A 14,163-nucleotide genomic window follows, 5' to 3' on the forward strand; every position below is an offset into this window, starting at 1 on the left:
GGTCGGCCGGCCACGGAGTGTCAGCTGCAAGCCGCCCACAAATCGCAGGCCATGCACATGGCTGCGGCCATTATTTTCAATGAGCCCGGACCGCAGAACACGGCCGTAATAAGGCATGCCCATTCTTTCTGCGATCTGGGCCATGCCATAGGAATGAATGGGGCCGCAATTCTTCTGTGGATTTTCGTGGGAATTGCGGCCGCAAAAGCACGTTCGTGTGCATGGGGCCTAAGTCTTAACCAGATGAAGAGGAATCACAGGACTCTTACAGGATGTAGCTACAGCAATTTTGTCTGCCAGACTGTGCATGTAGCCTAAAAGTTTTGTTAATTATATTTCTACATTCTAAAACTCCAGGTCATCCCCCGTCTATGAAGCGGGGCCCAGAACTTAAGTGCGTATTTCAGATGAAGCCTCATCCAGCAGAGATCAGGGTGTTGCAGGGACGGCTGTTATAAAGAACATTCTGGACTTAATATTTTAAACTAGGTAAATGTCTGATATATGTGATGCTTTTTTTCCCTAAAGGATTGCAGTAGAAATCCCCATAAAGATTGTGGACTTTCCCTTAGGCCCCATGCACACGACCGTGTTTTTGCGTCCGCAATTCCCCCGCAAATCCACGGGAGAATTGCGGACCCATTCATTTCTATGGGCCCATACACACTATCCGTGTTTTCACGGGTCTCCGCATGTCCGCACATCCGTGCCGCAGAAACTCAGGACATGTCTTATTACGGGCCGCAAATTCGATGCCGACATGCCAATAGAAGTCAATGGGCCCGTGGAAAATGCGGATACACCTCCGTGTGTCATCCGCAGTTTGCGGATTTGCGGAAGTGTTGCTATGCGACGACCGGGAATGAGTTCTGTCGTCATCCGGTTTTACTATTAGACTTTTTTTTTCATCCGCATTTTGCGGATTACATACGGATGAACTGCGGATTACATACGGATGAACTGCGGATGACATTTCACGGAACACGGTCCTGGAATTTGCGGACCAGAAAAACACTACGGTCGTGTGCATGAGGCCTTATTCAGAAGCGTGTGTCTGTTTATCCCACTTCTTATTAAAATACTTCCTACAGGTCTACTTCATCTGTGATTTTGAACTTTTCTTGTAACTTCTTAAAGAAACAGCTACACATCTAAAATTCTACAAGTGTAAGGCTACATTCACACGACATGGCCATTTTGCATCAGTGTCTGAATTTTCATCCATTTCCAGTCCGTCTGTCCATTTTCAGGGCGTTAAAAAAAGGATGGATTTAATTTGTCAGGCTTTTGTTTCGTCCCAACCCCCTCAAAACACCACAGTGCCCATGTAGCTAGAGCCACAGTACCCACATAGTACCACAGTGCCCATTGAAGATAGTGCCAAAGTACCCAACAGGGTACCACAGTGCCCAAATATAAAGTGCAAGTGCCCACATAGTAACAGAGTGCAAATTGTAGATAGTGCCAGAGAGCCTATATAGTGCCACAGTGCCCATGTAGATAGCGCCACAGTATCCCCTGTAGATAGTGCCAGAGTATCCCCTGTGTATAGTGCCACAGTGCCCATGCAGATAGCGCCAATGTCCCCTGTAGATAGTGCCACACCCCCCATATAGCACCAAACCCCTGTAGAAAGCATCCCCCCTTGTAGATACCACCCCCCTCCCCTGTAGATTGCGCCTCTGTAGCTCAATGCAGGAGTGGAATCCTTCTGGCCGGGTATTCCGCTCATATATGGACAGTGACATCCCCTGCCAGAGCGGGCCGGCTCTAGGAGTAACCCCTTGACATTACTTTCCATATATGGATAGTGACGCCAGGGGCTTCTCCGGGAGCAGAATCCCCTGCGGGGTCTGGCCGCCGGGGATTTCGCTCCTACAGGAAGCTACAGTGGTGCTATCTACGGGGGATGGGGGGTTACTATCTTCAGGCAGGGTGGTGCTATTTACATGGAGGGGCGCTATCTACAATACTGGAGTCGTCGGCCAGAGATCTTGCGATACTCTGGCCAGGGATTCCATTGTTGAAAGCCCTGACTTGTCAAGGGCTACCTCGGGCACAGCGCTCAAGGTAGCGCTGTGTGCGGGGAGTCCTCGGCCAAGATCAGTTTACACCGGCCGTTACAAGGATTGTTTCCCGGAAAAAAAAAACGCCCATGTGAATACACCCATAGAACTTCATTGTTCTGAAAACGGCCCTGTGACAGCCGTTAAGAAAATGGACGTTTTTCCACTGTCGTGTGAATGTAGCCTAAAGAATTCACTAACTTTAGTAAATTTACTAACCATACCTACATCATGTACAGGGAGAGACAGAGCGGCAGTACTATCCATTTCCACATCATGTACATGGATAATACTACTAACCATACCTACATCAAGACCAGGGAGAGACAGGGAGGCAGTACTATCTGTGCCTACATGATTTACAGGGAGAGACAGGGAGGCAGTACTATCTGTGCCTACATGATTTACAGGGAGGCAGTAATATCTGTGCCTACATGATTTACAGGGAGAGACAGGGAGGCAGTGCTTTCTGTGCCAACATAAATTGCAGTCAAAGAGAGGGTGGTTTCTTTTTATGGGTATAATTATGCACTCCCTCCTCTGAAAAATAAAACAGCACATTACACTGATACCTTAGCACAGAGATAAATTATCAAATTGTTGTTACACGTGTTGCTGTAACCCATGTAACCAATGTAAGTGCATATTATTTTTAAAAGAAAATTACAAAGAAGGCGATAGTAGAAGTGGAGGATTAGAATATAGACAAAACGTTTTTTTTTTAGCCTTGGGATTTAACCTCCCTTGCCGTTTATTTGTGTTTCTACAGAATAAAACTATGACATCATTAATATACTATATAAGTCTATTATTGGAATGATAGCATTTCTTCTCCGGCACATTAATGAGCATTACAATTTCTATTGGATTATACCTAATGTCTTTCCTGCATTTAAGACTAAGTTCACACGCAGATTTGTTGCAGAAATTTCTGTGACTGTCCTATTCAACGACCCCATTTAGATGCATGGAACAGATTTCCAGTCACAAAAATCTCTGCAACAAATCTGCCACGTGTGAACATACCCTAAAATAATCTATTCAGTGCAGGGTCTTCTGTGCTTCTATTTTGCGACCTCCATCTTTTTATCTGCAGGTGCTTTCAGAGAGGATGCCCAGTATTTTTCCATCTCTTTAATTCTTTAACTACTGCAAAATGATGACTTCAGCTAAACGTTGCTCACTAGGACACGTGGCTCCTCATGTATTAAACCAGTACAGGCAAAAAGTACAGAACTTGCCCACAGAAACCAATCAGATCATTTATCTGCGCTTGAGAAATGAAGGGTGGAATCCCATTGGTTGCTATGGGCGGCTGATCCACTTTTTGTCAGAACTAGTCCTTATAAGTGAGACCCATAGAATGACCTACATATAGTCATCTAGCAAACCAGTCATGTCAGGGATCATTACCATGGATATTGTTTGCAAAAATATTATCCTTACATATATATCAGTATATTACACAGAGATTGGATCTATGGAACACAAAGGATCCTGCATGAGGGACACGCCTATGGAGACACCGCCAGTGGAATGCAAGAGGAGTGTATAGATGAACTTACAGCTGAGGAGCCAATGGGGCTTAAGAATGTCCCACATCTCTAGGGAGGGGATTGTGTTTCTTTCTTTGTTCAATAAAAAGTTTCCTACTTGACTGAGGGAGGATGTGTACCAACTTGTCTCCTGGTATATTTTCTCCACGCATGCCCTCAGATTCCAACTTACGGAGGTGGTTATTCGGTGTGAAATAACAGGGAAAAGGAAGTTTAACCCTGACAGTCAGAGGCATGAACTTTATTAAAAAATGTACATAAGAATTGCGGCTCGTAAGACAATCATCCAACATCAGCACTGATTTTACATAATAACCAGTCTCAAAGAGCATTAGATGTGTACACCTTCATCTTTACAGGGTTGTTTTCCAGTTTATATAGAGAGGTCTGTACATAAAATGTAAAAATAATAAAGTTTGTAATACAGTTACCTCATTGATTCTGCTTTTCCCGCTCTGTTTATATCATGTATATTATAATGCGACATCCATTTGGCGTTTGAACACGTGAACATACGACCAATCATGTCACGTGACGTGAGTTGCATGGATGTCACATCATCACAAACAGTTTGTACACAGTGATCTGGCATCAGCGTGGAGCAGAATCAAATACTTAACGTTTTTGTTACATTTTGTGGCCAAACTATACCACTATATTTATAAACCATAAAACCCCTTTAATACATTGATCACTTCTGTATGGGAATGACACATATTATTGATGGCAAAGTCTCTATCCTTGGAAATCAGAAGCGTCCTTGAGAAAGTTGACATTTGGAGCACGGCCGCAGCTGCAGTGGGATTGACCTTCCTCCAGCTTTGTCCGCAGCCTCACTGCTTTGTGGCTATGTACCAGAACATGGCGGTGCTTCCACCTTGAACCCTATAGCAGCTGGGGTTTGTGTTGTAATTTGGGAAATGATTCCATGTAAATTGAACCAGTCTGATGTCCGTGGCATCCACAAAAGCTATCTGCCCTGAGGAAAACTGGAAATTATAAGGTGGGACGAAGCAGCCATAAAAAAAAATGGCACAGTAGATAATCGTGGGAGGTCTGGGAATCAAGTCACATGATGGGGTATGCATTTGGTCTAGGGAAAAGTCTGCCGTTTTTTCAGTCTTGACAAAGACAACGTGAGGAGGGTCCGAGGAGGCGACTACATTCATTCTGCAGGGAACAAAGCAAGAAAAACAAAATACAGAATGATCAATACTTATTTCCATGTTAGCAGTCCTACAAAAAAAAATCCATAAAAATCATCCGAATGCGATGAAATATGCAACATTATAACATACATGTATATAGACGAAAAAACGCATAATAAGATCTAGGCGGACTGAGTGAAAATGTATTTCTTCCTAACCTCACATTATTTTCTGAACTTCTAATTATATATATTAAGTTTGTTAAGACTGCAGCTAATATAACAGCGAGCGTCCAGCTTACCAGTATTGTGTAACTTCTTAGCACAACAGAAAAACCAGAAGCCCAGAAGGAGGAAGATGATGCCAAGAGTGAAACCCAAACCACACAGAATATTCTCCACCAAATCAGAATGTATTGGATACTGAGGAACTGAAAGCCAGGAAGGATTGATAAATGTTTAGCATCTGTGTCTTAACATAAAACCGCACTTCATTTTATTTTCAGAATCTGTGTAGTGAGTATATAAAATAACCTTGAAGTTGGAGGACTACATATACTGAAAGCAGAACTTACCACACTCCTGCAGGACAGATCTGCTTTCTACTATGACTTATAATCTAAAAAATTAACAAGGTTCCAAAAAAATATCAAACTTTTAGACATTTGTCAGAATATCCCGCGTATATAAAATAGGATGACATCCGATGTGTACGGTTAGGCCCCCTGCACATGACCGTGCCCGTAAATCACTGTCCGTGATTACAGGCAGGGCTGGCCGCTGACAGCTACCCGCATTTGCGGGCCGAGCTCCCATATAAAGTATAGGAGCACGTTCCGTAAAAAGCAAAAAATAGAACATGTTCCTTATACAGGAAAGTGTCCATGGGCAATAGAAGTGAATGGGTCCGTAATTACAGACTATAATTACGGATGAAGTCTATGGTCGTGGGAATGGGGCCCCAACAGAAGGCAAAACAATGGTTGGATTTTACTATGTCCGATCCTTCATTTTCCTGGGAGATAAGCAGCACATCTGCCACTATTCTCCCTCCTCTTAATAAAATAACATACACGCTCAGCTCACTCTTCCCTCATCCCCTTGCTTGCACAGGTAGCGTTACAGTGGCACAACTTTCTTGTAATTGGCGTTTATTAAATTAAATATTCTTATATAGTTAACGGTGTCTACACGAACGTTAAATAGGGTGACACAGTGGAGCAGATTTACTAATACAGTCTTAAATTCAGACAACTTAGAATTAGACTAGCCAAATTTCTTTAATTGGCTCATGTTGGTTGATAAGTTTGGAGCACCTTTAGACACTTCTGTCTGTTTATTCCACCTCTTGGATGGCTTATTTAAGTCTAAATTTTCTTGCACCAAATTTTTCACGCAATTTGATGCATCTTAAGTCATGACCCATTTAGAACAAGTTGCAAACATCTGTTCTTTTTGGCGCATTTCATTGTTAAATTTGTCTAAAAGGATTTGCGCCAAAAAGAAGCTGCAACTTAGGCCAGAATTTTGCTGAAACACCAATAGTAAACGTGCCCCAGTGTGCGGACATGTAGTGCTCCCATTGTGTCTTATCTCCGGCCACTCATCATAGGCAGATGTCACTAGGGCAGTAAAGTTCTTCACTGCTCATTTTTAAATGTATTTTGATTTTCAATGTTTGGTAAATCTACGCCAATTTGTGTTAATACAGCAGAACATCCCTTCCTCACATCCACTAAGGCTGATGCAACTATAACTACGGACACATTGTAACAAGTTCTCCGATTTCATTCATTTTACAACTGATTGTCAAAAGTTGTTTGGCCATGGGTGATATGAATATTACGCTACTCTGCTTTTCACTGCTTCATTACAACTCATAAACTGTGAAGGATGGGAGGGGACATAAAGCATAATCTTTCATACAGCGAACATGACAGCTTCCCTATGAATAAGGCCAAGATGACCGATCAGGTTAACGACAGCCCAGTAAAGGATTTCGGAGAATCCAGCTTCACTGAAGTCACGCATGGAACGTGAGCCCTTTCAGAGCTACACATGGATGTAGGGGTTTCATTTTAAAGGGATTTTCCAGGAGTATACTGCACATTGATGGTCTACCTTAGAATAGCCTATCACTGTGTGATCAGTGGGAGTCTGACCCCCAACTACCAGTAGAACAAAGGGTGCACGGGACAACAGAGACGCTCTTTGTAACTGATCTCCACACTGATCCCTGTGCAGGGAGCTGCACCTCAGCCCCATCCATTTGATTGGAGCAGTGTTGAATGGTGGGTGGCCGGAAGTGCCACTGTGCAGGGTTAAACTGACAAGGAGACAGCGCTTAAGCAGCGTTGCTGCTCCTTCCATCTCAGAGTTAGTGGGGATCCTGGCAGCTGGACGCCCATCGATCACAAAGTGATGGCATATCCTTGCGATAAGCCATCCTTTTGTGTGATGAGTATAACCCTTTAACTAAGTCAGTACAGAAGACAGTGCCTCCGGCAGTAATACCCCCTTGGGGGGGGGGGGGGCAACATACCTGTAATGATATAAAGCATTGAAGGTGAGACTCCCTTCCCATACGACAGTGAGGTACTTACTCCAGTACGCTATGATAGTACTGCTATCTCCTGCCACCTTCACTTCACAAGAGAAGACATCATTGAGGTAGGGAGTGACATTGAGGTAGGAGAAGGCCTGGAAGGACAGATCACCCATAGCAAAGTATTTATACGAGTTCAACTCTCTAGATAAAATGACCGCATTCTTCCTCCAGGTGATGGTCAGAGCCGGGGGATAGACATCATTAATGGCACAGATTAACGTGTTCTGCATACCCAGTCTGAGGGGATGTGCAGTAAAAACAGTCACAAGTGAACCACCTAAAGGAAGGAGCACAAATAATACACTGCATGATCTGGATCACTGAAGACATACAATCACTTGGTTATAAAGCCCTGCTTACCCAGATTAATTTTTTTAATCTTCGACAAATTATTGGTGGTTTCAAGTCCAAAGCTGCATTTACAATTCTGCTGGTTGCTATTAGAAACCGTTGACAAACTTGTCATCAAACAGATCCCTATGCGTAGATGAAAAGTGGCCTCCATATGGGGATCAGTTAAAGGGGTTTTCTCATAAAGTGAAGTCATATCCCAAATTACATCACTTTCTGATTGATGGGGGCCTTATTGCCAAAACCTTCACCGATCCTGAGAATAAGGGCGGGTTCACACGTGGCGGAATTTCACTTAAATTCCGCTGCGGACACTCCGCAGCGTTAATCCGCAGCGGTGCCGTTTGTCCATTGACTTACACTTTAATTTAGCAGTGTTCGTTTAGACGAGGCGTAAAATTCCGCTGCGGAGCATAGGCTGCGGAGCGGAATTTGGTGTCCGCAGCATGCTCTGTCTGTTGCGGAGCAGTGGCGGACTCATGGCGGAATTTCTCCATTGACTTCAATGGAGAGTCAAAATTCCGCAATGAAGTCCGCAGATCTTATGTGTGCTGCGGAGCGTATTAGTTTTACTACCATGACATTTCTTCATTCTGGCTGGACCTATGTATTTCTAGGTCTACAGCCAGACTGAGGAAGTCAATGGGGCTCCCGTAATGACGGGAGCGTTGCTAGGAGACGTCTGTAAATAGTCACTGTCCAGGGTGCTGAAAGAGTTAAGCGATCGGCAGTAACTGTTTCTGCACCCGGGACAGTGACTACCGATCTCAATATACATGTATCTGTAAAAAAACATATAAGTTCAAACTTACCGAGAACTCCCTGCGTCTGTCTCCAGTACGGCCTCCCAGGATGACGTTTCTGTGTAAGTGACGGCTGCAGCCAATCACAGGCCAAGCACAGGCTGCAGCGGTCACATGGACTGGCGCGTCATCCAGGGAGGTCGGGCTGGATGCCGAAAGAGGGACGCGTCACCAAGACAACGGCCGGTAAGTATGAAATTCTTTTACTTTCACTAGGGAAAGTGCTGTCCCTTCTCTCTATCCTGCACTGATAGGGAGAAGGGAAGCACTTTTCCCGCAGTCCGCAGCAGCTAGTCCGCATCAATTTTCTGCACATTTTGTGCAGATCCGCAGCAGAATCTGCGACGCAGATTCTGTGCGGCATTGATGCGGACAGTTGCGGAGGAAATCCGCCACGTGTGGTCATGCCCTAAAGGGACTGCAGTGCTGGTTTAGCAATGTGTTCTATTTACAGCTTTTGAATATTGGTGCTCCCAGCCACTTGCTGTGCAGAAAACTGCAGCACAGCTCCATCCAGGTGAATTGGGCCATGTTGCAGTTACCTGTACAGAAGAGTCCAAGACCACCGCTGTGAATAGAAAAACTTTGAGATGGATGCAGCATTAAACCAGCGCTACAGCCCCTTCACTCTCAGGTTAGATTGCCGTAACCCCACCAGCCAGAAGGTGATGGGATATCCTAGGGATATGCCATCGCTTTATGAAATGTGATTCTTTAGTCGTTAGATCACTCATACTATCCTCCCAAAAAACATGCTAGACTGAAGAGACTAATAAGTTATAAAAAGAGCTTCAGTTTTAGGGAAAAACACATATCATGTGCGCACAGGTGATCAGCCAATAACTTCATACATATATCCTTTCGGATGACAAAAATCCAACATGACCGACCATCCAGTCAGCAGAGATCTGTCAAGTGTTGACCATCAGAAACTATTGTCTGCAGAATATTTTCATACAAACATTGTCAATATTTTCCTTATCTTGATCTACTTTATATTTACTCTGTATGGGCAACTTAAGGCTGGGTTCACACAGAGTTTTTTGACTAGTTTTTTTGGCGCGGAAACCGCACCGCAAAACTCACCAAAAAACGGCCGAAAATGCCTTCCATTGATTTCAATGGGAGGCGGTTTCTCCCGCGAGCAGTAAAACTGGCTCATGGGAGAAAGAAGGGACATGCCCTATCTTCGCGCGGTTACGCCTCTGACCTCCCATTGACATCAATGGGAGGCAGAGAAAGCGTATTTCGCTGCATTTTATACCCGCGGTGCTGCGAAAATCGGCGTGCAGGCAGAGGAAAATCTGCCTCAAACTTCCAAACGGAATTTTGAGGCAGATTTTCCTCCTGCAAAAAACTCAAAAACTCAGTGTGAACCCGTCCTAACAGCTTGGCTGAACTCCTATAATGCAGAGGGACCGTTAGTTTCCTACAACAGAGTTTCCTCTGCAGACACTGAACAAGCAGGGAATGCTACAAGACACCAGTTCCGAGGTATAATACAGGTTGTAACTCAGGATCAGTACAAGGCTCGTAATGCAATGTATTTACAAAGTCACTAAACTTTCTTCTAGATTATATATGGAAACTGGAAAATTCATGAAATTGCATGAAAGTACTGTGACCTTCTTGAGATCTATGGGGGTCCCTGCAAACTGACCATCAACAATCCTTATCCATTTGCAAATATGGAAGACCCCTTATGTATCTAACCTCGGGCTTCAGGAGTGATATTTTTAAGTGCTACGGTCAATTCTTCTCTAAACTGGACACATAGATTCTCATGGGAGGCGATGGTTAAGGTGTCGGGGAAAGCCAGGTCACGCCACTTTTCAAAGTCCGGGATCCAAGGAGAGACGGAGTTATCACCAAAGTTGTAATTGAACATCTGATCTTCATTAAACATTTTCAGGAGCCCCAATGATGGCTCACTGGGCTGACAAAACAACACCTGACTTAAATAATTATCATCATCTGAAAAAGAAGACAAGAGAGCGGCGTGAACAGTAATGGAGGGATAATAAGCAATACAAAATTATATCACGCGAACAGTAAACAGATTTCAGAAGCTAATCTGCCTAGACCTTTAAGAGGTCTATAATTTTTATTAAAATGTGTATGATGACAGGGTCTTATTTTTTATTTGATATTTAGATGTATTCATTTTTCTTATCAATTGTGTTATACTTTTATGGTGATAATACCTGAGCTATAAAATGTGTAATACAGGGGTTTACTTATTACTTTTAAGAGCCACTTAGACCGCCCCTAGAGCCAGTGCATTCTTTTCATTGGCTGGGTCAGCAAATTAAAGGGGTTGTCCACTAATAATTTTTTCTATTAATTTATTCATAGAATAGGAATTCATGCAAATTTCTAATGTACATGTATTTAAAATTCTGCTCACACACCGTTCTTATATCAGTGCAGTTGTCTCTATCTAAAAATTAAAAAAATGGTATAGCCCACAGATTTGTCCATAAAAAAGCACCCATAGGATATCTGAATGGACAGTCATGTGACAACTGGCATTCAGGTAACACTGTCCAGGTGTATATAACAGGTAAATAGTAAGTTATTGAGGAGCAGGAGTTATAGAGTATTTCTACCTACAGCGACGTCTCATCATGTCTGTCAGTGTCTGTGAGGAGCAGCTCTTACATTCTTCTCACTTAGGCCTCGTGCACACTTCCTTCACCGTTTTAGCGGCCGTTTTTGACGGATCCGTGTGCCCGTTTTGTTGTCCGTGTGGACTCCATGTTTCCTTTTCAGATCGCCGAGCATGGTACTGTCCAGGGTGCTGAAAGAGCAGGGTTGTTCAGCGCTAGTCACTGTCCAGGGTGCTGAAAGAGTTAATGGGCTGCACTGATCGGCGGTAACTCTTTCAGCACCCTGGACAGTGACTAGCGCTGAAGAAGGACCATGCTCAGCGCTCGCAAAATACAATTTTAATTAAATAAGAAAATCAGTTCATTCTTACCCAGAACTCCCTGCATTTTCCCCCCGTCCGGCCTCCTGGGATGACGTTTCATCCCATGTTACCGCTGCATCCAATTACAGGCTGTAGTGGCGGTCACGCCGGACTGGATGACGTCAGAAGGCTCCTGGGATGACGCTTCATCCCAAGTGACCGCCTCTGCAGCCAATCACAGGCTGCAGCGGTCACATGGACTGCCGCGTCATACAGAAAGGTCGGACTGGAGGAAGAAGACGGACTCGTCACCAAGACAACGACCAGGGTACGTATGAACTGCTTTTTATTTTATTTTTATCAGCAGCCTCTTCTCTCTATCAGTACTGGATAGAGATAAGTGGCTGCCGATTAGTGTAATATCTCTAATGTACTTCTGCCCGCCCGGCCGTTGCTAGGCAATGGCTCCGTCACACACGGATGCCTTCCGTGTGCCTTCAGTTTTTTTGACTGCCCCATTGACTTGCATGGGCCTCACGGTCATGGAATCTCGAACCAAAGTAGGACATGCTCTACTTTTGTCAGAACGGAGCAACGGGACCGTCAACACAAATCAAGTGTGCATGGCCCCATTGAAATGAATGGGTCAGGGTGCTAGCCGTCAGAAAAACGGCTAGCACCCTGAAGAAAAAGACTGAAGTGGGCATGAAGCCTAACTCCTATGTGTGTGTTTTTTTTAAAAGTAACTTTATTAACAACATCACCTAGAGACAGGCAGTTATTTTATAAATCATATAGAGAACGTGGGCTGTACCATTCCACCGTGACAGGGGCCGCATGCACTATAAGAAAAGTATGTGAGCAGAATTTCTAATACATGTCTATTAGAAAACGGTATGATTTCCTATTCTACAAATAAGTAAAAAAAATTAAATAAAAACCGGGCAACCCCTTTACGTTATGACCATTTTTTCTAAATATGTAAATGAGCCTTTATTAGACAACTGAGGTAACAGCAGCGATACTCCGGAGGTGGAGTTTCCTCACAGCCTCTGACGCTGTCCTATCAGCATGAAGCTGCTTCACACAGTGTGAGAGACTGAGGCTGGAGGGAAGGGGGGGATCACTTCAAACAGCCATATCTCGGGCTGTGGACCACCTAGAACAGTGGCATATGAAAGAGAAGATTCTAATCTTTCATATGACACCAGGTCTAGCTGTAACACAACCAGAGATATCGCCAGTTGAATATACAGTCAGGAATGGATGCTGTATACTATATAATCACGCTGTGTTGCTGGACTGGGAAGGGGGAGAAGCTGTATGCTGATTGGACAGCGTCATACAGAAAACATTACACAGCCCAGAGTGAAAAGAAAGAGTCACCACCTATTTGGCTATTAGAGCCACAATAGCATATTTAGAAAAATACTCAGAACTTTGCAAATAGACTTTTAAAAATAAATAAATAAATAAATCACAATGTAGTTATCAGCATCATAGCGCCTATCAGATTAGTTAGGAGATAGGGAATTAATAAACTTAACAGAATCTCTAAATAAAAAAAATATATAAATTGATATTCTACTTTCAGTCTGTTTTTCATAACATAAGAATGTTTTTTCAATAGCAATCACCCAATATTATTACTGGAATTGCTTGACGGAAAGAATCTGCATGTGGACCACCCTACAGCTGCACAAGTGTATATATTACACACACACACACACACACACACACACACTATATTATCACAACAACAACATAATATAATAAATTCTAGACATACAACGAAACCAATAATACTACTAAGGCCACCTTCACACTTGTATACAGGCGTATTTTGGTCAGTATTTAGCACCAGTATTTGTAAGCCAAAACAAGTGGTGGGTCCAAAACCTCACAGAGGCGCTGGTGTTTCCATAATACTTTGTGCAGGTTCCACTCCTGGTTTTGGCATCCAAATACTGATGCAAAGTACTGAACAAAATACGGTTGTCTGAATGAGGCCTAAAAGAGACCCTTGGCTTTTAGTGTATGCCTAAGGTGTCAGTGTGTGGTCATTCACATTGTAATTTGGAAGGAGTATTGTCACTTACCACAGTGACCCAATGTGGCCAGCAGAGGGAGTAGTAGCACTAAAGTATGGAGACAGTCCACAGAAAGCCGGAGTTGCGGCATGTTCATAAAGTCTTCCTAGTACAGGGTGAAGACGGTGTATGGCACCTCAGTCAGTGAGCTCCTTCTAGAACCAGCCCAGCATTTAATGAAATATGAATGTATCTGACTCTACAGTCCAGTACTAGCGGTGTGATGACTGGGAGACTGGTCATTCCTGTGCACAGCTCCTAGGCGCCATAATACAGGGAATGTAATCCAGGCCAGGAGTGTTCGACATCATGTGTTGCTGGATCTGGAGTCTTTTCTGCAGTCAGGAAGCTGCATGGAGTGTGTCACTTCTGTATATTTAACCCTTGTAATACAACTCCAGCTGATAGGGTCACAGGACACGCCTACTCTGCTTCATATTGACACAAACCAATAAAAGTTCACTGCTGTGTCTCGTCACTTGTAGCTGGGTAAACCCGGAGCTCAGCCTTGTCTTGTCTGTGAGTTGTGTTCATGATCTGCCGGCAATTTTTGGATTTTTATATTTTCTTTAGATTGGATTATATTTGTTGATAAAATTTTTCCTGTTTTAGACCCCATGCACACGACTGT

At 43.6% G+C, this 14,163-nt stretch overlaps 1 protein-coding gene across 1 annotated transcript; it reads right to left on the reverse strand.

Annotated features, from left to right (window-relative positions):
* Positions 1–3,830: 3,830 nt before the first annotated feature.
* On the reverse strand, positions 3,831–13,943 carry LOC142658887 (class II histocompatibility antigen, M alpha chain). Its single transcript, XM_075834503.1, has 5 exons — positions 13,542–13,943; positions 10,245–10,505; positions 7,373–7,654; positions 5,072–5,200; positions 3,831–4,792 (listed from the first exon to the last, which is right to left on the reverse strand). Exons 1-5 carry the CDS (start codon positions 13,627–13,629, stop codon positions 4,788–4,790), a joined length of 765 nt encoding a protein of 254 aa, XP_075690618.1. The 5' UTR covers positions 13,630–13,943; the 3' UTR covers positions 3,831–4,787.
* Positions 13,944–14,163: the final 220 nt, after the last annotated feature.

This window comes from Rhinoderma darwinii, chromosome 8 (assembly GCF_050947455.1).
Source record: "Rhinoderma darwinii isolate aRhiDar2 chromosome 8, aRhiDar2.hap1, whole genome shotgun sequence".
NCBI lineage: Eukaryota > Metazoa > Chordata > Amphibia > Anura > Rhinodermatidae > Rhinoderma > Rhinoderma darwinii.